Source organism: Diaphorina citri, unplaced genomic scaffold (genome assembly GCF_000475195.1).
Source record: "Diaphorina citri unplaced genomic scaffold, Diaci psyllid genome assembly version 1.1 scaffold448, whole genome shotgun sequence".
In the NCBI taxonomy this organism is placed as follows: Eukaryota; Metazoa; Arthropoda; class Insecta; order Hemiptera; family Psyllidae; genus Diaphorina; species Diaphorina citri.
The window spans coordinates 179,920-203,058 of record NW_007377883.1 but is presented as its reverse complement, the minus strand read 5'-3'; the positions used below and the strand labels follow the sequence as shown (position 1 = coordinate 203,058).

General features: G+C 40.2%; 1 protein-coding gene across 1 annotated transcript; it reads right to left on the bottom strand.

Moving 5' to 3' along the window:
• Window positions 1–2,286: 2,286 nt before the first annotated feature.
• Window positions 2,287–5,164, bottom strand: LOC103508940 (uncharacterized protein DDB_G0286299-like). The gene is made up of 4 exons (XM_026823401.1): window positions 4,993–5,164; window positions 3,556–4,185; window positions 2,697–2,837; window positions 2,287–2,339 (listed from the first exon to the last, which is right to left on the bottom strand). Exons 1-4 carry the CDS (start codon window positions 5,162–5,164, stop codon window positions 2,287–2,289), a joined length of 996 nt encoding a protein of 331 aa, XP_026679202.1.
• Window positions 5,165–23,139: the final 17,975 nt, after the last annotated feature.

Below are 23,139 nucleotides of genomic sequence, written 5' to 3'. Positions count from 1 at the left end.
GACTTTTCCTTCGTATCATATCAAAAATCTTCTAACTACTATTTAACTCGTGATTATCATTTTCTCCGTTGAATCGGTGTTAGTCGTAAGTCGTTAAGTCATTACCACACTATGGGTCTTTTACAACATCTCTTCTTTTCAGAACACAGTAATTCCGCCACTGGGTCGCTACTCGATTAAAGCAGCAACCACTTTGTCCTCACGGGCAGGCTGTGAGTTGCCGACTTCGAACTCCAAGCACAGAGTCGGAATCAATTTGACCCCACCGGGGGAATTCGAACTGGACCTAAAACGGCCGCATTCTATCCTAACCCGGGTTCGTTCTCGGACCGGCTGGTTCCTATCCTGTTCTCGTGTGACGCTCCCGTTGTTACTTTTTCCTCAGTCAAACTTCTTCAAAATAAGAAGGAAAAGGAAAGTGCGGATTACACTTCACACTCAGCCCCATCAGTACACACATGGGGGTCGGCTACCGGTAATACTGCCTACAAATTCGGCCGGACCACGGATGGCCCACATTGGCCACCACGGGGAGCAAGCAATGCTGCGCCAATGATATTCAACGAGTGCCACACTCGGTTCCCAGTTCCGGGGAGCGCTGCCGTACACCCCGAGGGTGGAGCACGGGGAGAAAAGGTTCGCCCCACGATGAAGAAAATCGTGTACAGAGGCGGCGCGTGGAGTCCGGCGCGCTCTCGCCGTTCGACACAGAAGGATGTTTGCTGGCCAGCAAAGACGGTCCGACCGGCTGTAGTAGATGCTACTCGACCGCAGTATTGGCTGGCGGGGATCAGGCCTTGCCGCGACGCGCGTCAGAAGAACGCTGGAGTGCGGCCAGGATTCGGTCAGCTGCCGGTGGCGAGTGTTGCTTGCGCAGAAGATAGGGAGCCGGCGCGACACTTGGGTGTCCGTGAATAATGTAGTTGGGGGGATTTCTGGAGAGGGGATTGGAAATAAGGGTTTAATAAGTTTCGTTCGTCATTGCGGGATAGACAAAGATTTGCCTCTACCGCAAAACGACGCTAATGGCCGATCTTACACTAAGAGTTAATCACAGCTGTCAAGGGTTTTCTTTGGCTTCACCCAACTGGTTATTCACAGCACCAGTATTCTTGAACTCTGGATTAAGTGAAAATTATCTGTGATCGGGACAAAAAAAGTTGTGGTTGCTGACTAGCTTAATAATATGTCCTAGCACAGCTAGGCCACCAAAATTTTAGCCTTAAAGGAACGGTGCGAGTGCGGTGGGTTGAAGCTACTGAATATGAGGAGTTGTTCTGATGATGGCCATAGCTAGTGGGTCGAAAATATATCACACTCGCGGCTCCTTTTATCTATAGGGTCTTTGTTTTTAACATCTATCTAGATAGGGGGACAGTCCATAATCCACTCCAGTCAAGTGAGACCATGGCCAGAAAAGTATGTCATGATATTGTACTGACCACTGGGGCTCAACCACTTTTTTTTTTTCTTCGCCTCGATAAAGCGAATTCGCAAACACGCTGATCTCAATAAGAAATGGGTTAAAATTTCATTTGAGGCTTCCTAAGATGAGAAATCTTCGTTTGAAATTTTCGAATTTTGAAACGCACAAATTTCGCGGGCAGCCATTTTTTCGTGATGTGACTCAGTTCATGCGAGGTCGGATATATGACGTCAGTTCAACGTACCTATTGAGCCGACATTTTAGGCGGATTTAGGGACCGTTTTGGATGTTGTTGAGTGCCCAATGCACTTTTTGGCGCTACTGTTTACATCGGAATAGGACTCTATCTCGAAAAAATTGTCATTTAGGTTGAGCCCCTATAATTTTCGCGGGCAGCCATTTTTTCGCTGGATGACGTCAGTTCATGCGAGGTCGTAAACCGATGCCGCCTGCCTTTCAACGATATTTTTTTTTGCGACCTTTGAGCCGACATTTTTAGGGGATTTAGGGACCGTTTTGGATGTTTTTGGAGTGCGCGCATATGCACTTTGTTGGGTACTTAATATACATCGAAGAATAAGAAGAAAATAAACTAACTCAGAGAATATATGTCATTTGGTATATAAGTGACCAACCATTATCTCAAAACAGAATAAACAAAATGGACTAATAGCAATACAATTCTATTGCTAAACTCACCACTCAGTCTATTATATGATTGAGATAATAAACCGAGAGAGAATAAGAAATAATAATAACATGCAGCATAGAGACACAGTATACAGACTGAAGAATTATATAGGCCCGTGTGACCGTCTTAAGAGACCACAATTGGCGCAGACCATGATCAACTCAATCCTTCAGACATGGAGCAGAGTGTCAATATACTGGAAACAACACTTCCGAACACATACTGAAATGAAAATTACATAGAATGAAGATAAATTGTCTATAATAATATCCATAGGGATCATTGCGCATTGCAGACAGGATGGCTAATTTAGCTGACTCCATTTTGGCGTATTAAGTATCTCTGGTCTTGTTCGCCCGCCTACATAACCGCTAATATTTCACACTCCGCTGGTTATACAAATAGTATTGGATTGGCCTATCTTACAATTTCGCCGGCTCCTGCCCGAGGCCGTATTTAAGGGAAGGCCCGGCTTGCGTTGTTTGTCCTTCTAAATTTAAGGAAGTCAATATACTAAGAAATTTTGAACTAAAAGAGAGAAGGACAAAACAAAGGAATTACGGTATTAGTATTTCTTACCGGTATCACTAGTAGCCTGGTTCAGACACGGACATAGGAGAATAACGTAGCTCCAATCAAAAGCCTCCTCCGTTTCCTCCTCCACCTTCGTCTCCTCCATTTTATCCTGGGTAGTGTTTCTCTCTTCCAATCTTGACGTTTCTGTAATCAATTAAAGGTATTTGTTTTTGATATAAGTAGGGCATAAACGCCCTGTGTCACTGCAACGTAGCTAGATCTTTTGTGACATAATAAAGGTAATACATAATAAGAAAGGTAGGTAATAACCAGACTCTTTATTGATTAAAAATGTTATAATAATTATTGTGAAAAGACAATCATTAAAATGAAAGGACGAAATTATTGCCAAAGACAAAATCTCTACCATTCAACTCTGAAAATCATAAAATTCTACTCCGCTTCCTTCAGATTTTTCGTTTGGACTTTTTTTTATAGGTTTGATAGAGGGAACTGTAACTATACTGAGGTCTTATTGTCCCGAAAGCGACGAGAGAAGAAAGACAGAATAGGAGAAAGCCAGCAAAGCCAAGAAGAACACTACCTGTTTGGGATAAAGTCCGCTCGGGGCGGGCATTGAACCCGCGACCTAACGCTTACAAAGGAAGGCTCTCCAAGCCATCTAGGCTGGCAATCTGAAGACTGATAAGGTAGAAACACACTACTATCCAGTCACGTAACGTGATAGTAGCTGTCCTGAACGAAATACCTACCTACGAGTACAATATTATGGGATAACTTTGAACATCTTTCTGACTCCTCATGAGCTCACGTGACGTGACGTGATCGTAGTGTGTTACTACCTATAATGTCATCAAGCTCATCGCTACTCACCTACTCACCATCTTTCGTGGTTTCTTACCTTGCTCATATTCCTCGTCAGTCTTGAATCCAACCCGATCAATACAGTACACATCTCTGCCGAATCTCCCATTTATCTTCTTCACATTCATTCCTTTAGTTCCATCTTTTGGATCTCTGACTATGTCTATTTCGTCTTTTAGTGGCAAACCTCTCTTGCGGACAGTCCTCTTGGTTCTTTTCTCAGTTTCTTTCTTTGACTTCCTTTTATCCACTTCTTTCATTTTTGATCCCTCTTTGTCATGATTCTCTCCATCCCATTCATTTCGGTTCTTTATATTGATCTTGTTCTTCTGAATTGCTTTCTTTGATTCTTCTTTATCGTCATTCTCTCCTTCAAATTCATCTTTGTTCTTTATATCGCTCTTGTTCTTCTCAATTGCTTTCTTTGATTCTTCTTTATCGTCATTCTCTCCTTCAAATTCATCTTTGTTCTTTATATCGCTCTTGTTCTTCTCAATTGCTTTCTTTGATTCTTCTTTATCGTCATTCTCTCTTTGCCATTCATCTTTATTATTCGGTTCATTATAATCTCTGTCCCCTTTTTCTTTCTTCTGTGATGTCTCTTGTACATTTCTTCTGTTTCTTCCTGGTCCATTTTCTTCCAAAGTTTCCTTCAGCGTTTCTATTTCTCAAGGCATAATAGGCGATTATTATTATTATTATTTGAAAAAGCTGGTTCCGGGTCCCTCGAAAAGCCCGCGCCCGGTCAAATAGCCCCGGACGGACCCCCTAAAAACGCCCTGACCACCAATAATAATGGAGTGATAACACACTTTACAAAATAGGGAATATGTAACATAATAGGGAATATGTAGCAATAGGGAATATTGTTGTTAAGGAAACCGCTTATGAGTTCCACAGGGAATTTCCAAGTACGCTACATAATATTAGGACAGGGTACCTAAGGGGTATTTAGGTACAAGGGAGGATTCCATACCTCACAATGCAATCCCAAATGAAGAAACATTTCAGATTTGGGTTTACCTTTCACTTCATACCTACTTCCGAGAAGATACCTAATTATGAGCAGACAAAATGTTTAGACCAGTTTTGGTGTAAAGGGGTGAAGAGAAAATTTGAGCGGTAATTTTGGCATCTCCACCAAAATGTAGGTGGTACATATAACTATCTACTTCACCTATTTCTCGAAAGGTAATACGTGTAATAATGGTACTAATTTAATGAGAATTTAAACATAGGTACCTAATATGAGTATGTTCAACCTACCTCGGTGGTGTAGTGGTCAAGACGCTCGCTTGTTAAACAGGAGGGCGTGGGTTCAATCCCAGCCGAGGTATGGAATTTTATCCTCATATAATTTGAGAATTTGACCACAATAATAGTAGTAGCCTACTGCTGGAGTAAAGGGACTTTTCAGTCCTATGCGAGCAGTATAAATAAGCACTATTATTATTATTATTATTATTATTATTACCACCAATACCACCCCGCTCTAACTGACCCTTACCATTGAACTGAGGCAGATGGGGTTGACGTTTGAGCCACTCCTTGATGTGCTCCAGGTCTTTGTCCCGACTGTTTTCATCCTCATTTAGTTCTTTCCTGATGTGGATGCTCTGCTCGGCGGTAGGCTGGACGAGAGGCATGGTATATAGCTCCTGAAACAGAAAAGATAAACAGTACAGACATTAAACGCTGTGTTGAAACAGAAAAGATAAACAGTACAGACATTAAACGCTGTGTTGGGGGGGGGGACTTTACCCATGTAGACAAATACATGAATAAATAAATAATAGGTAAAAGATACTTGTAGTCTTGTACACCTAGAGGTGTGTTCACACATAGTCGACCTGCCATCGATCGATGTCGACTGAAACCGTCTACACTGCCTCGACGAGACAGATTCACCTCGTCGATCGACGGACGCGTGGACACAAATTTGACAAATTAAGTCGATCGACTTCAATGGGCTCGTTTCAGGCGATGTGATCGACCAGGCGGATCTGGCCTACAGTCTTCTTTTTCTTCGCCTTTTCCCGTTACAGACGGGGTCGGCGTTTTTCGCTAGCCTCTCAATCAGCCCTAACTAGGGTGATTGCTTTGGGCTGACATTTGAGTTGGAGACTAAGTACCTGGTAGGTAATTTTGGTATAAATTTGATTTTTTTATAGGAAAAGCTAGCGCTCCCCCCCCCCCCTGATTTGTCTCCACGCCCCCCAATTTGAGAATTGATTTTTTTATAGGAAAAGCTAGCGCCCCCCCCCCCCCTGATTTGTCTCCACGCCCCCCAATTTGAGAACCTCTGGGGTAGATGAATATCTTGCTGATACTTAGTTCTTAATACCACTCTCATGCATACCTATTTGTTGCATAACTCAATGTCTGTTATTAGAATCTTATCATAAATGTTATAGGGTGTTCTTAAAGCTCGACATCCTTAGCCTGGTTAGCTTGGAAGGTAACCGACTGCCTCGTAAGTGGTAGGTCGCGGATTCGATTCCCGCACGGGGCGAAACTTTATCCTTAACAGATAAGGTCCGTTCTCGGAACGTCTGGCTTTCTCCTTTCCTGCCCCCTCCTTCTCTTCCATTTCGGGACGATAGGGGATTGGAAATAAGGGTTTAATAAGTTTGTTCGTCATTGGGGATAGACAAAGATTTGCGTACCGCAAAACGACGCTAATGGCCGACCTTACCACTGAGAGTTAACACAGTTTCAAGGGTTTTCTTTGGCTTCACCCAACTGTTATACACAGACCAGTATTTCTTGAACTCTGGATTAAATGAAAATTATCTGTGATCCGTCAAAAAAAGTTGTGTTTGTGACTAGCTTTAATGAATATGTCGTAGCACCACTAGGCACAAAATTTTTGAGCCCTTAAGGAACGGGGGGTGGGTGGGTTTGACGCTACTGAATATCTCACCAATTTTTGTTGCTAAGCCATTTTTCTTTAATTCTGAATGTCATCTGCCAACTTCTGGAAATCCACTTCATACGATGTACTTAATATTACGCAATCGTAAAATCCCGAACCCTCGAGCGGTCAAGCGAAAACTAAATACTAAACTAAACCCCTTCCCCCCTCTCCTCCTTTCACGCTTTGCTTTCTTCTCTTTCCAAGAATCAGTGAATTTCTTGTTACAACTTATTTCCGTAAAGCTGCGTTTACCTCACTTCAAATTCAAACCGATGCCGATGGATAATAATACCTATGTAGGTACCTACCAAAATATCTCCATTCTATTGCTACTCACCACTCAGTCTTTGTGATTGGTTATCCGAGGTGAATATTTCCTCGCCTAGCTCAGGCTGAGTTTTAGGCCCGTGTGGACCGTCCTGGGCCACACATTGGGCAGACCTGTCCTCATCCTTCAGGACATGGAGCAGGTGTCTTTCTGGACAACACTTCCGAACACATACTGGAAATGAAAATTCAATAAATGAGTATTGTCTCATTTCCAATAGGATCATTGGCATTGCAGACAGGTATGGCTAATTTAGCTGACTCCATTTGGTATTAGTATCTCTGTCTTGTCGCCGTACATAACCCTAATATTTCACACTTCCGCTGTTTACAATATATTGGATTGGCCTATCTACAATTTTGGCCGCCAAGGCCGTATTTAAGGGAAGGCCCGGGCTTCTTTTTGCTTCTAAATTTAAGGAAGTAATATACTAAGAAATTTGAACTAAAAGAAGAAGAAAAACAAAGAATTAGGTATAGAATTTCTTACCGGTATCACTAGTAGCCTGGTTCAGACACGGACATAGGAGAATGACGTAGCTCCAATCAAAAGCCTCCTCCGTTTCCTCCTCCACCTTCGTCTCCATTTTATCCTGGGTAGTGTTTCTCTCTTCCAATCTTGACGTTTCTGTAATCAAATAAAGGTATTTGTTTTTGATATAAGTAGGTAGGGCATAAACGCCCTGTGTGACTGCAACGTAGTTAGATCTTTTGTGACATAATAAAGGTAATACATAATAAGGAAAGTAGGTAATAACCAGACTCTTTATTGATTAAAAATGTTATAATCATTGTGAAAAGACAATCAGTAAAATGAAAGGACGAAATTATTGCCAAAGACAAAATCTCTACCATTCAACTCTCTCTCTCTCTCTCTCTCTCTCTCTCTCTCTCTCTCTCTGTCTTTCTTTCTTTCTCTATTTCAAAAAAAAAAAATGAAATTAAAAAAAAAAAAAATCGAACGAAATTATAACGCTTTTTTCCTCGATTTTTCTTTTCTCCTTTTTTTTTTCCTCGCTCCTGGGCTCTATGCGTAAAAACCCGGCCCCTGGCTCCTAACTTTCCGAATCACCCTGTATTTTAAGCTCGCACTTTTTTTCTCATCACGGTCAGACCCGTCACCCATCCACTCTATCACCAAGGTCACCCCCTCCTCTCCTCAAGATAACAGGTTGGTGTGATAACAGATTACGAACCGGTTCTGAGGGATTCACAGTTCTATTCCGGAGACTGTCAATATTTATTTGCATAAAAAATAAGATCTATTAATAGGTTGATAAATAATACCTACAATAATTATAAATAAATAAAAAAAAATGGTGTGAACATCGCACGACTTTCCTTATCCTCTAATCCGCCAAAAAGTGGTCAAATTGCCGCCAACCGTTGCACCGATCTTAACTCTTAACCAAAAGTGCATTTCGTGTTGCATCCTTGTCACATTTGTTGACTTCATACCAAAATTTCAAGTCTCTAGCTCTTACCGTTCTCGAGATATTTTGTTTACAGACATCAGACACACGGACCAATTGCTCAAACTTTGGATTAGGTTCTAGGGACTTCAAAAAGTGTTTTGGTTTTGGCACAAACAACTGACCATCGAAAATTTTGTCGAATACCACATTACTTTCCTTCCTATAGGATAAGAAAAGTAAAAACTAATCTGTCTAACAGAAATAACTAGGTACATAGGTACTTATAGGTTAATTTGCTTAAAGTTGAAGGGAAGTGGGAGAAAAGTTGATGTGAAAATGCCGAAAAACGATGAAATTCTGTTTCGTGTTAATATAAGCCGGGCGGCGCTTCGAACTCTTGACGTTCGCGCGCCTCCCGGCACGCTTGATTTAAGGCATTAAGCATGTACCTGCCTCCCTATACTGCTACTGGTAAAATTCTACCTGTAAGTAATAAGATGATGGCTCCTTTGCTGCCTATTAATTCGATATTACCTATAATTATGCGAATTATTTATCTATTTATTTGCTTATTTATTATTTCTTTCGATAAGATGAAATTAAATTTTCCTCATAGTAAAGTCCTTGAAAAAGTATAGATAGGTATACCAATGGATATCATGCGACACTTCCAATACTATTTTATGTTCCTTACCTATAGGAAGAAAAGTACATAATGTAATAAATACATTGTATAAGTATCTATTATGTATGTATTATGTATCTTCTCATGAAGGTACTTACATAATCATGTACCTGTTTGTAGGTTTTATGTATTCGTAAATTTATAAAGACTTCTGGGGTGGACTTTTTAGTCTCATTCGAGCAGGATAAACAAGGTCCTCTATTCTACTCTTGTAAATTGAGCACCTATTTTACGTCTATTAAGTCCGTACGAATGGGATTTCACACATCATAAAAAATCCCCATTGTGTGTGAAATCCCACAGGATTTTCACCTAAACACGCAACGTAACGTCCATTTTACACACGCAAAGAAGAGGTGCGTGTTGGTCTATGGGTGCTAGCAGACAAAATGTAACGCCACCTTGAAGTTAACAATGGAAATTTTGAGTAGATTTTTTTTAAAGAGGTTTGATAGAGGAAACTGTAACTGCTAAGATCTTATCGTTCCGAAAATCGAAGAGGGAAGACAGGATAGGAGAAAGCCAGCCGTTCCGAGAACAAACATTATTCGTTCAGGATAAAGTCCGCCCCGGGGGGGGGGAATCGAACCCGCGGCCTTCGCGCTACTAACTAAGATAACTAGGCTGGCAAACCTATTATCACTGGTCAAAGCTTAAAATAAATGTCAAAACTCTATGTCATGGAGGGGATTGAACCCGCGTCCTTCTGCTTATGAACATTCTGCTGGAGTCACTAAAGAAGGTTGAAGAGAAACGATTTTGTTTTATAATAATATAAAATGTATAAAATCTATAGGTATTTGTATTAAATTTATTTTAATAAAAATATCGATAAAAATAATAATAATAATGTTGTCCATGAGAAAAGAATTCGTGTGATGAAAGTTTATTTGTTTACAACGATAACATGTCGTAAAAACTTCAACATTTAAACAATAAGAAAGCTCGTAAGTAAATGGAAGAACCTACCAACTTTCAAAAAATTCAAGACACCAACTTTCAAAAATTTCAAGACAACCTTCCTGTAAGAAAGATCTTAAGAGCCTCAAAAGTAAATGAAAGATTTACCCACCAACTTTCAAAGTTTTCAAGATAACTTTCTTTTAACGGGGCGGTCACTCACGCTCAGATTGTCTGACGGACCAAGGACAGATCTCGGTCTGTCAGACGTTGAAACAACGGAACATAAGTGGTCGAAAAAGCTTCCGACTTTACAAGTGGTCGACATCCGGATGGGTGACCAATTGACCATTTGGGCCATGGGTGACCAATTGACCATTTGGACCATGGGTGACCAATTGACCATTTGGGCCATGGGTGACCATATCCGCAATCGCTATGTTGACCTTTCTCGACCCCCCTAAGACTGGTTGAGAATGTCGTGAACTGACGAACTTTTCCAATCCACTGACGGACCAAAAACCTACGTCATGTGCACAGTAAAATCTTTATGGAGTGGTGATGATATTTTGTATATACGCCTTAAAAACCTTAAAATTAGATACTGCGCCCTACCTACCTAGATTCTTAAAATTAAAACATGTCTCTAGGACATAGGTACTTAATATAAGCATCCGAGGAATTTGGTCAAAACGAGCACATTTCCAAAAACTGACAAAGGAAAAATCCAATCCGTCCGAAAACTTTAATTTGAGCTTTGGTAAACTTAATGCCGGGTCGCGTGACTTCCATTACAAACTTCCAGTCGAACAAATTATTACAAAAATAGTATTTTAAATCACATAAAAACCTCAAAAAAAAAAATGGTGTGAATATCGCACGACTTTCCTTATCCTCTAATCCGCCAAAAAGTGGCCAAATTGCCGCCAACCGTTGCACCGATCTTAACCAAAAGTGCATTTCGTGTTCATCCTTGTCACATTTGTTGACTTCATACCAAATTTTCAAGTCTCTAGCTCTTACCGTTCTCGAGATATTTTGTTTACAGACAGACACACGGACCAATTGCTCAAACTTTGGATTGGATTCTAGGGACTTCAAAAAGTGTTTTGGTTTTGGCACAAACATATGACCATCGAAAATGTCGAATACCACATTACTTTCCTTCCTATAGGATAAGAAAAGTAAAAACTAATCTAACAGAAATAACTACATACCTAGGTATAGGTTATTTATTTAAGGCATTAAGCATGTACCTGCCTCCCTATACTGCTACTGGTAAAATTCTACCTGTAAGTAATAAGATGATGGCTCCTTTGCTGCCTATTAATTCGATATTACCTATAATCATGCCAATTATTTATCTATTTATTTGCTTATTTACTATTTCCTTCGATAAGATGAAATTAAATTTTCCTCATAGTAAAGTCCTTGAGAAAGTAAATAGGCACATACATATAGGTACTTTTATCCAGGTATTTCTTTACAAATTACTATAATTTATTTCGTATACAATAAGACCTTGTTTAGACTTCTGGGGTTGGACTTTTTAGCCTCATTCGAGCAGGATAGGTATTCTATTCCTAGACACATTTTATAGGTACCTACATACCTACTTTCCTGTTTTATTAAAGGTAAAGGTAGGTACTCTCGTGAATTGAGCACCCATTTTACGTCTATTACGTCCGTACGGGATTTCACACATCATAAAAATCCCCATTGTGTGTAAAATCCCACAGGATTTTCACTGAACACGCAAACGTTCTCTTCAACACGCAACGCAAAACCACAAGCTAAAGGTGCGTGTCGTTTCTAGCCTTCTAGCTGACAAAATGTAACATAGCACCTTGAAGTGAAGAATAAAAATTTAGAGTAACTGCTAAGGTCTTATCGTCCCGAAAATCGAAGAGAGAAGGAATACAGGATAAGAGAAAGCCAGCCGTTCCGAAAACGAACCTTATCTGTTTGAAATCCGCCCCGGGTGGGAATTGGACCTGCGGCCTAGCGCTTACATGGCAGACGCGCTACCAATTAAGCTCACTAGGCTGGCAAATCTATATTATCTGTGGTCAAAGTTCAATATAAATGTCAAAACTCCATGTCATGGAGGGGATTGAACCCGCGCCCTTCTGCTTATGAACATTCTGCTGAGGTCACTAAAGGTTCCTTTTTTCCTTCCAACAAGTACATTTCCAACAAGTTTTCCTTTCCAATAAGTTTATTTCCTACAAGCAAGTTTAGAACCCAACAACTATTATTGTGGTCAAATTCTCAATTTATATATTGAGGATAAAACGGTTAAGTACCTACCTATGCCGAAAATATACCTAAGATGTCATAATAAAAAGAATAGCTAGGTATAACAGAGAACTCGGATTCTATAGTGCCCTCGATGCCGATTGTTCAATGGCGGTTCCTTTAGAGTGGATTTTCAGGCGGCATTGCGCGACTCCGCGCTACTAAAAATACCACGTCGTCCACCTCTACGCGTAGACTGTGTGGCAGGCCTAAGACCGGCCACTGACCAACAGGTAGACCTGATTGTGTGTGCTCATCAGGTACCAGGTAGACCTGACAGGCGGACCTGTTCAGCCGTAGCTATCAGGTCTACCTGACAGTGAGTGCCAGGCCTAAGTTTAGTGTTATGTTATGTTCGTCCACGTCTACGCGTAGACTGTGTGGCAGGCCTAAGACCGGCCACTGACCAACAGGTAGACCTGATTGTGTGTGCTCATCAGGTATCAGCTAGACCTGACAGGCGGACCTGTTCAGCCGTACCTGTCAGGTCTACCTGACAGTGAGTGGCAGGCCTAAGTTTAGTGTTATGCGTGGCCTATAGCACCGAAATATTCTAAGACTTCTAAGTCTGAATGATAAGACTGATAAGAAAAGATGGTGTGTAGGAATTTAATAATGGTGCTATGGTCATTGAGATGTATGATTCATCCGACCTAAACCACACTCATCTGAAGCGAAGAACATGTTGCAGATATTTCGGCTAACCCTTTGACTGACAGACGGGACAGTTTGGACCACTGTGGGTTCGTGGTTCGTTTACCTGGGTTCGTGGTTCGTTTACCTCCCGAGGCGAGAATCCAAGTTTGGTGATAAAACAAAAACGCAATTGTCAGCCTAGTTAGCTTGGAAGGGAGCGCGTCTGCCTTGTAAGGAACTTGTTTGTTTGTTTAATTTCCGCCGGGAGCAGACTTTGTTGAGATGAATGATTCATCCGACCTAAACCACACTCATCTGAAGCGAAGAACATGTTGCAGATATTTCGGCTAACCCTTTGACTGACATACGGGACGGTTTGGACCACTGTGGGTTCGTGGTTCGTTTACCTGGGTTCGTGGTTCGTTTACCTCCCGAGGTGAGAATCCAAGTTTGGTGATAAAACAAAAATGTAATCGCCAGCCTAGCTTGGAAGGAAGCGCGTCTGCCTTGTAAGGAACTTGGTTGTTTGTTTAATTTCCGCCGGGAGCAGACTTTATCCTAACCAGATAAGGTTCGTTCTCGGAACGGCTGGCTTTTTTCTATCCTGTCTTCCTTATCTCTTCGAAATATACTCTTCTCTGGACTGTGGTTTGTACTTTGGCGTTCACTAACTGATTGTTTCTTTGGCCTTCGTGACTTTGAACTGCCTTCATCTTCTGCTTTTGATTTGCTTCGACAACCTGTTGTTTCTAAATTTCGGTCTAAACCCAGAGAATCTGACCCAATTTCTTCTTCTTCTATTGGTTCTATCTTGGGTCGTATCTCACTATTGATTTCGCCAGTCCTTGAATTCAAGTCTCTGGTTTGACTGGATGTTTCCATGTGATGACTGTCCCTTGTTTCAGTGCTTGTTTCCAAGTCCATAGGTTCGATTTTTGGCTTTATTTCTTTTCTATCACTACTTGTATTTGAATTTAGTTCTCTCATTTGATTAGCTGCTTCTATCTTTGATTGCATATCACTTGTAGGTTCACTGTGCAAATCCGAGTTCACTTCGAATTCTCCACCTTCTATTCTATTTTCATAAAGGTCGCCATGCCACGTGGGGGGGGGGGGGGGCGCCCGCCTCCTTCGGATTTTCATTCTGTTCGTTTACTGTGGGCCGGAAAACTCCCCCCCTAAAATCATAAACTAAAGGTCTCTTCAAACCCCATGTACTTATGCATTATTTTGATAAACAAAACATGGTATCCCCCCAACACGACGAAAATTTCCGAACAGAGCCTTCTTCTTCTTCTTCTTCTTCTTCTTCTTCTTCTTCTTCTTCTTCTTCTTTTAAAGCGCTGTTATGGGTTATTACTTGTTCTTTTTCTTAGCTAATAAAAAAAGTAGAAAAACTTTTGCCTATGTGCTTGTACTACATATTCGGGGGAGGTTTGACTGTAAACTCGGACATATATGTGACTATTTATACATAATATTATAAGATACACGTATACCGTATACACTCACGTAAAAAAGTACATTACTTTCCTTCCTATAGGATAAGGAAACGAAAAAAGTCAGAGCATTTGGCAGTTGCATTCTTCGCCGATTTTCTTTGGATGTGAGAATAAATAAAATAAAATCTATCGTACATTGACAAAACACACATTGCATAGATCAAGACATAAAGAAATATGGTATACTTAACAGACAATATTTATAACTCGATACTAGCAAGGTAGGGTCCCCCTTTAACGTTCGAAAATTCGAAATAGAATAAAATAGAATATACCTTGTTTATACTACCAGCATAGGACTGAAAAGTCCCTTTACTCTCGCAGTCTAAACAAGGTCTTATATATTTGATTGGTAATAACATTACATTTTATGGAACAATATTCAAGACCTGTTTAAATCCTGTCTGTGTGTCCCAATAGATTCAGAAGGTTTCCAACTTGTATGTTCGCATGCCACATGGAAAACACAAGTTTCCTAACCTTTCGCGCTAAGTTTGGAAACTCCTGACTTTAGAAGAGAGAAGGAAGACAGGATAGGAGAAAGCCAGCCGTTCCGAGAATGAACATTATCCCATCAGGATAAAATCCGCCCCGGGCGGGAACGAACCTGCGGCCTAGCGCCTACAAGGCAGACGCACTACCAACTAAGCTAACTAGGCCGGCAGTTCTAGTTTTACCACTAACGGAAATGTAAATTCTGACATTTCCAACGAAGACTTTTTCAGTTTTTTCCTTAACCTTGGAATTCTCCAGCACACTATTTTTAGATATCTAATAATTCCATTATTAAAGAATTATTTACACGGGAAAAGGTGAAGAAGAAGAAGAAGTGGTAATGTGAATTATCTTTTGCATTAAATAATCATGTTATTATGGAAATTATATACCTAAATATCTATCGATCTAGGTATGCGCAGAGTGGAGGGGGATCATGATTTCATTATGTACCGTGGTAGGTACTATGTAGGCCTCTGCATTATCTAAAATCTACCCCTATTGCATAAAATTAATTAAAGATACCGCATAATTATTATAGGTGGTTGGTTATACGTATGTAGATGTACCTCCTACCTGGCTATCTAAAGGCGTAGGCTGCTATTATTATGGAACTTAGCCTGGCCCAATGACGTGCGATCAATTTCTTTTTATTCCGAAGTTTAACAGCGACACCGCACGACGCGCGGCGTAGGGATAGCATGTTGAATACACCAGTTCCTAGTTAAGCGACGCGCGACTGGCGAACGGAGAAGGAAGACAGGATAGGGAAACAGGGAGAAAGCCATAGCCGTTCCGAGAACGAACTATTTAAGATAAAGTCCGCCCCAGGCGATAATCGAGCCCGCGACCTAGCGCTTACAAGCCAGATGACAGGATAGGCGATAGGTGAAAGCCAGCCGTTCCGAAAACGAACCTTATCTGTTAAGGTTCGTTAGGTCCGCTCGGGCGGGAATTGAACCCGCAACCCAGCGGTTACAAGGCAGACGCTTTACCCTCCAACCTCCCAGCTAACTAGATTGGCGTGGTACATTTTTGAAGTCGTTTATTTTGACAATCAGAGCAGAACGATGGCATATTTTGACACTCGGGTTCTGTCTAAGTCTATGTCTAGTTAAGTAAGTATATATACTTGATGGAAAACTACTTGGTGGTTAAGTAAGTACTTGATGCTTGAGTACTTGGTGGTTACTTGTGCTTGATAAGGGACTAATTAGTGCTGATTCTTAACTCTCGGATGGGTACAAAATTAAGCAGTTAATACTAATTACAGTGCTAGACAAGAATTACTGTGGTATCAAAGTCTCCGAATGTAAAGTAGGTGCTTTACGCCACGCAACGATAGACAGCCAGCCTAGTTAGCTGGAAGGACGCGCCCGCCTTGTAAGCGCTAGTTCGCGAGTTCGATTTCCATCCGGGGCAAACTTTATCGTTCGTCCCGGATAATAATAAAAAAAGGAGCTCACTTGGTCGTTCAATTTTATGCACGATGCATTCCTGCATTGGTACATTGCCATTTGTCTAAGTCAGGAGGTATTTAAAGTACCTCTAACCAAGAGACGCGCCCGCCTTGTAAGCGCTAGTTCGCGAGTTCGATTTCCATCCGGGGCAAACTTTATCGTTCGTCCCGGATAATAATAAAAAAAAAGGAACTCACTTGGTTGTTCAATTTTATGCACGATGCATTCCTGCATTGGTACATTGCCATTTGTTTACGGCAGGAGGTATTTAAAGTACCTCTAACCATATTTAATAGGATTCAAATGTAGGTATACCTAGGCTTGCCAAACGTCCCGAATTGGGCGGGACAGTCCCGAATTTCAGGGGGTGTCCCGGCGTCCCGTTCAGTTTTTCATTTTGGGGCGTTTTGTCCCGAATTTCCGTTTTTGTCCCAGAAAAAATTCGGGACGCGTTTTTTAACTTTAAAATTAGGTACCTCTATAAATCAGAATTTGTTCTTAACTTGTTTAAATTTGTCATGCTATCATCAGTTTGCTCTTCCACTTTGCTAAACCTTTAGAAACGAGAAAATGTTGTATTAAACCGCCTTAAACGAAAAAAATGAGCTGGTCCCTTGGATTCTCGTTATCACCTATCGTACCTATGTACATAAGCGATTTATAGTGCCTGAAGCACTGGTCGTGGATAAAATCGCCAAGTTACCTACGTGTCATATCGATGTACACGCACTGAAAAATTTGACTGGATTACAGCTTAGTGATGATACCTTTCACACTCCCAGTAACATTGATTGCCTTATCGGCGCAGAACTTTTTTCCCAGATAGTTGGCCCCAGACGTGCGTTGCCTGACGACTGTCCAATCATTCTCGAGTCTGCACTGGGAGATATTGTCATGGGACGAGTGCCAGCGCTCTCAAGTGGTACACCTCTCAGTTTCCACGTCAGTCAGCCCATTCAAGAAGAACCACTGGAAACTATCGTACAAAGGTTCTGGGTGATGGAAGATGTTCCTTCCTCATCTCAAGGTTTGACTCTAGAGGAGGAGCAATGCGATAAGTATTTCATAAATACAACTCAAATTTTCCTTGATTTTTTTTTTTTTTTTTTTTTTTTTACGAAATCAAAGAGAGAATGAAGACAGGATAGGAGAAATCGGTCTAGGATAAAATCCGCCCCGTTCGGAAATCGAACCCGCGGCCTAGCGCTTACAAAACAGACGCGCTACCAACCTAGCTAACTAGACTGACTTTCCTTGACTTACCTATTAGGTGGATTTGTTCAGTGGTAGGCCAAGTTCTACGGTACAAAGTGACTATCTGTGGTACGAAGTTACGAATGGGTTGTGTAAATTGTGTTAGGTAATTCGCACGTACCTACACATACCGAAATATTAATTCAATTAAATGATGAAAAACTATTACAGACACAAGTAGGTAGGTATATTCTTAGGTAGGTGTTCATATTGTACCTACTCCTAATTACAAAACAAATTGGATGCTATTATTGTCGGAATTTTGCTTTAAAGCATGAAATTTCAGCACGAGGACCTGGACCTTGAATTTACAAAGAAACCTCCTACCTAGAATTTGCTGAATTAAAAGTATAATAGGTAGTTATGACGAAATCCCCCTATGGAGTTAGCTAAATCTCAGAATTAAACAATTTGTAAACCGAAAATAAATGAACAATTCATAAACCAAAAATAAATGTAGGTAGGTAGGTAATGTTTTAATACCCACGTAAACCAAAGTAGGTAATTAAGGAGTAAGTGGGTATACACATTACGTATGTAGGTACCCTACTTACGTCAAAAAATAATTTTTGGCTTTCCTAATTGCTTGAATTTTAGGTATTCTTTGGAAGGTATTAGGTATTCTTATTGAATGTATGAAGTGAGATCCAAGTTGTAGGTAATTTGATAATTGTTGGTTTCGCCATAAATTGACATTTTGACAAAGTTTTTCCGATTTTGACAAACTTTGGGAAAAAAGTTAAACAAAATTCGGGATTTCAAACGGCTCATAAGAACTCGTTATATAGGGATCTTTTGTTTCGCCCTTCTCCAGTTTTCCCTAAGGCCGTTCCGAGGTTTGTCCAATTCTGATGAAATTTAAGCGAACGTGTTTGAAACGTTCAACACTTCAAGTTTCGTCTCTAAAAATATGAACTAATGTTCAGATCTCTATATACTGGATAACTGGACACACACACATATGTAGGTACCTCAAAGAATTTCAAGTTGCATAACCCTCGGTATATAAATATATCTATATAAATAATATTAATTACATAAAAAATATGCATATAAAATACAAATACATCAGGTATATTTGTAAATCTATATTCTCCGGCGAAGGTATTTCTTCAGACATCTCCAAAATATCATCCTGGTCTCTCTACCAGTCAGTCAGGTGCAAGTGAAAGTTTAATTCATTATAATATCATATAACTTACTATAACCATATGTGTATATGTATAGGATATAGCCATGTATATATATGTATAGGATATAGCCATATTTAGGTTTATGTATTTACCATCTTGAGACCCGAAGAACTTGAGACCTCAGGTCATGTGGTCAGTGTAGCTGTCACTTTTTTTTTCCACCGAAGAGATTCCTCTTTGGACGTATATAATAGCGCGACCACACTTGCCGCCACGGGCCACCTATATATTTTCAATGGTTATCGAAAAGAGGGCCTCCGACAACGAACCTTATCTGTTTGGGATTAAAGCTCGCCCCGGATGGGAAACGAACACGTGGCCTGGCGTTTACATGCAGCCATCCTACCGTCCAAGCCAATTAGGCTGGCTGATGCATATTTATTTAGTTATTTTATTTATTTATTTAAATAACATTTAACAGTATAGAGATCTTTTCCTAAGCTGATAATATTATAAAAAAGCTTCTAAGAGTTTTCTATTCTTGTCTAGTATTGGCAAAATAGGATGTGTATTTTTATTATTATTATTTTTAAGTAGGTATAAAAAAGTATCATCGGAAACAACATTAACAACATAGTTATGTAATAAAACATGGTGTATGATTTTGTATGTTGTCAATTCCCAATTCCATCAATTTATTTCTATTGAAAAAAACAACAACAGGATATACAAAGCTGTTTTTTCCCAGGTCAAAATATTTGACTTCCAAGAAGTTCCACTTAAGAAAAACGTTTATACGTATGTAACATTCCTAACGTACTGATAAAGAGTGTGAAATATTTTAGGTAAATTGGTATGAGAATCTACATTATTTGTTAATTTTCAGTCTCAATACATCAAGATTCAATTTATAGATTATATAATAGTAGTCAGATATTATAATAATATATGTTACTTTTTGATTTTGTACTTGTTAACAATCATAATTATGTATGTATTATAATATTATAAAAAAGCTTCTAAGAGTTTTCTATTCTTGTCTAGTATTGGCAAAATAGGATGTGTATTTTTATTATTATTATTTTTATGTATAAAAAAAGTATCATCGGAAACAACATTAACAACATAGTTATGTAATAAAACATGGTGTATGATTTTGTATGTTGTCAATTCCCATTTCCATCAATTTATTTCTATTGAAAGAAAAAACAACAGGATACCTACATATACAAAGCTGTTTTTTCCCAGGTCAAAATATTTGACTTCCAAGAAGTTCCACTTTTAAAGAAAAATGTTTATAGTTTATACGTAGGTATGTAACATTCCTAACATACTGTGACTGTGAAATAGTGTGAAATATTTTAGGTAAATTGGTATGAGAATCTACATTATTTATTAATTTTCAGTCTCAATACGTACATCAAGATTCAATTTATAGATTAATGCAGATATTATAATAATGTAGGTATGTTACTTTTTGATTTTGTACTTGTTAACAATCATATGTATTACAATGTTTGTACCTAATGGAAAAGGTATGTAACATCACCATGTAGGCACCTACTTCAACGTAGTACGTACTTTGCGAGATTAGCCCATTAGGTGTTGATTGATTCGAATGAAGTGCTTGGTCATGCGGTCGACAGGTCGGCTATTAAGTAAAAGGCATCCTGGTTCAAGGACAGGGTTAACGATGACAGTGAGTGATAGGAACTTACCTGTCAGTAGGTACCTACATAGATAAGGCCAGCCACTCACTATCAGGTAGACCTGATCAGGTTCTGATAGAGTCAGTTCTACCTGATAGTGTGTGTGCTCATCAGGTATCAAGTAGACCTGACAGACGGGCCATTTCAGCCGTACCTATGAGGGCTACCTGATAATAGTGTGTGTACTCATCAGGTGTCCGGTCCACCTGATCAGGTGTACCTGATAGTAAGTGGCTGACTCAAGTAGGATCTTGGCAGATTCACGGATTTGAAATTACGGACAATCGTGATCTGTTCGTGTGTGCAGTTGTGCATGTATAGAATTCTTGTGATTTATTATAAGTACCTATACCTATTGTACTACGTCTCTCATGATTGCATCTAAATATTTTCTATGAATTCCATGGCTTCATCAAGTCCACATACCTATGTATGTAGTGTGTAAATTGTGTTAGGTAATTCGCACGTACCTACACATACCGAAATATTAATTCAATTAAATGATGAAAAACTATTACAGACCCAAGTAGGTAGGTAGGTAGGTATATTCTTAGGTATTAGGTTTTCATATTGTACCTACTCCTAATTACAAAACAAATTGGATGCTATTGTTGTCGGGATTTTGCCTCAAAGCATGAAATTTCAGCACGAGCTTTGTACCTGAACATGAACCTTGAATTTACAAATAAACCTCCTACCTATACAATTTACTGAATTAATAGTTTATGAGGAAATCCCCCTATGAAGCAAAAATCTCGGAAACAATTTGTAATCCAAAAATAAATGAACAATTCATAAACCAAAAACCTAATGTTTTAATACCTATGTAAACCAAAAAACATAGGTAATTAAGGAGTAAGTGGATATACACATTACACATACATACGTATGTAGGTACCCTACTTACGTCAATAAATAAATAATTCTTGGCTTTCCTAATTGCTTGAATTTTAGGTATTTTTAGAAGTTATTATTCTTATTGAATGAGTAAACTAAGTAAGATGCAAGTTTTATTCTTTTCTCTACACTACAACTACCTGAAAACGGCTACTTGGATTGTAGCGTATATCTCTTTGTAGCGCGGTCAAATTTTCTTCACTTAGCGGAGCGCTACCGCGATCCTTATTAATTTGGTGATTGTTCCGCCCGACATAATAAAGATTTGTTAGAATTTGATGAAATCTGGCTACAATGTAGAAAACATAAACCAAATTATATGGACCCCTTCGGGCTTTCAAACAGCCCCATTGGGACTCGTTTTAGTTTCTCCCTTCTCCAGTTCTGCCTAACGCTGCTCCGCGGTTTGTCCGATTCTGATGAACTTTACACAAATTTAACATGTAGGTACCTACCTAAGTTTAACACTTCAACTATTGATTCAACGATGTGAGCGGCAAAGTTCTGCGGAGTTGCAATGGCAGCGTCAAACACATACACATCGCCCGCCACTCCGACGCTTTCCTCCTTCAGTCGGATGTCTCCAATCATGAGGACAAGCTTCATTCCGGTTGCGGCGTCCGCGGAGAGAACCTGATCCAGGTCGCTAGCTCGCATGATGATCACGCGACGGCCGTTCGGGGTGAGGCCTGGCATGGGGGGAACATGACTGTGGAGGAAATAGAGAAGGAGTTTCTTGTTAAATTTTGGTAATCCACTAATCTTAAATAAACTATGGCCTGTTAGCCCTAAAGCTTTTTTATGGGACGTCACTGTATAACTGTCAGGCTGGTCTTACGCGTATGTGCGCGACTTTGAGTAGCACATAGTCGGCTGCAAAACCAAACCTGTGGAAATGATAGCAGGGCAGGGGTGGCCATAACGTGGCCCTATATCATTTTCACAGTTTGAGTGTTGCAGCCAAGTACGCGCTACTCAAAGTCGCGCGTCTACACGTCCTATGTGAGCTAAACCTTAAGTTTTTTTTTTAGAGGTTTTGACAGAGGGAACTGTAACTGCTATGGTCTTATCGTCCCGAAAATCGAAGAGAGAAGGAAGACAGGATAGGAGAAAGCCAGCTACGCGACGTTTAGACTGCGAAAGTAAAGGGAATTTTCAGTCTCATCCTAACATTACAAACAAGGTCTATTCTATTCTAATCTATTCTACTTTTCTATTCTATTCTACTTACACTTGTTTCATAGTTTCCTGAAGTTCAGGGGAGGTTGGGTCCCGATTGGCAAAGAACTCAGGGACGGCCGCTCTCATGGTAAAGTACATGTCCAACTCTGATCCAGGTCGCTAGCTCGCATGATGATCACGCGACGGCCGTTCGGGGTGAGGCCTGGCATGGGGGGAACATGACTGTGGAGGAAAGAGAGAAGGAGTTTCATGTTAAATTTTGGTAATCCACTAATCTTAAATAAGCTATGGCCTGTTAGCTCTAAAGCTTTTTTATGGGACGTCACTGTATAACTGTTTGGCTGGTCTTACGCGTGTGTGCGCGACTTTGAGTAGCACATAGTCGACTGCAAAACCAAACTTGTGGAAATGATAGAGACCCTCTATAGCAGGGGTGGCCATAACGTGGCCCTATATCATTTTCACAGTTTGAGTATTGGAGCCAAGTACGCGCTACTCAAAGTCGCGCGTCTACACGTCCTATGTGAGCTGGACCTTGGGTTTTTTTTTACTGAACGTTATTTACAGAGGGAAGCTATAACAATTAGGGTATTTAGTGCCGAAGGTTTTACCCTCCATTCGGCCTCCTTACATTAACCTTACCCAGCCTGAGCGGGGGCTGGAAAAAGCAGAGGCACACGATTGATTAGAATGGTCAGATGGAGTAGATAGTCACCCCGGCAATCGCGGTTGGGACCATCTGGCATTCCGAATGGGTGACCATCTATTTCCAACGTTGCTTAACTTCAGCAAAACTGGTGCATTCAACGTG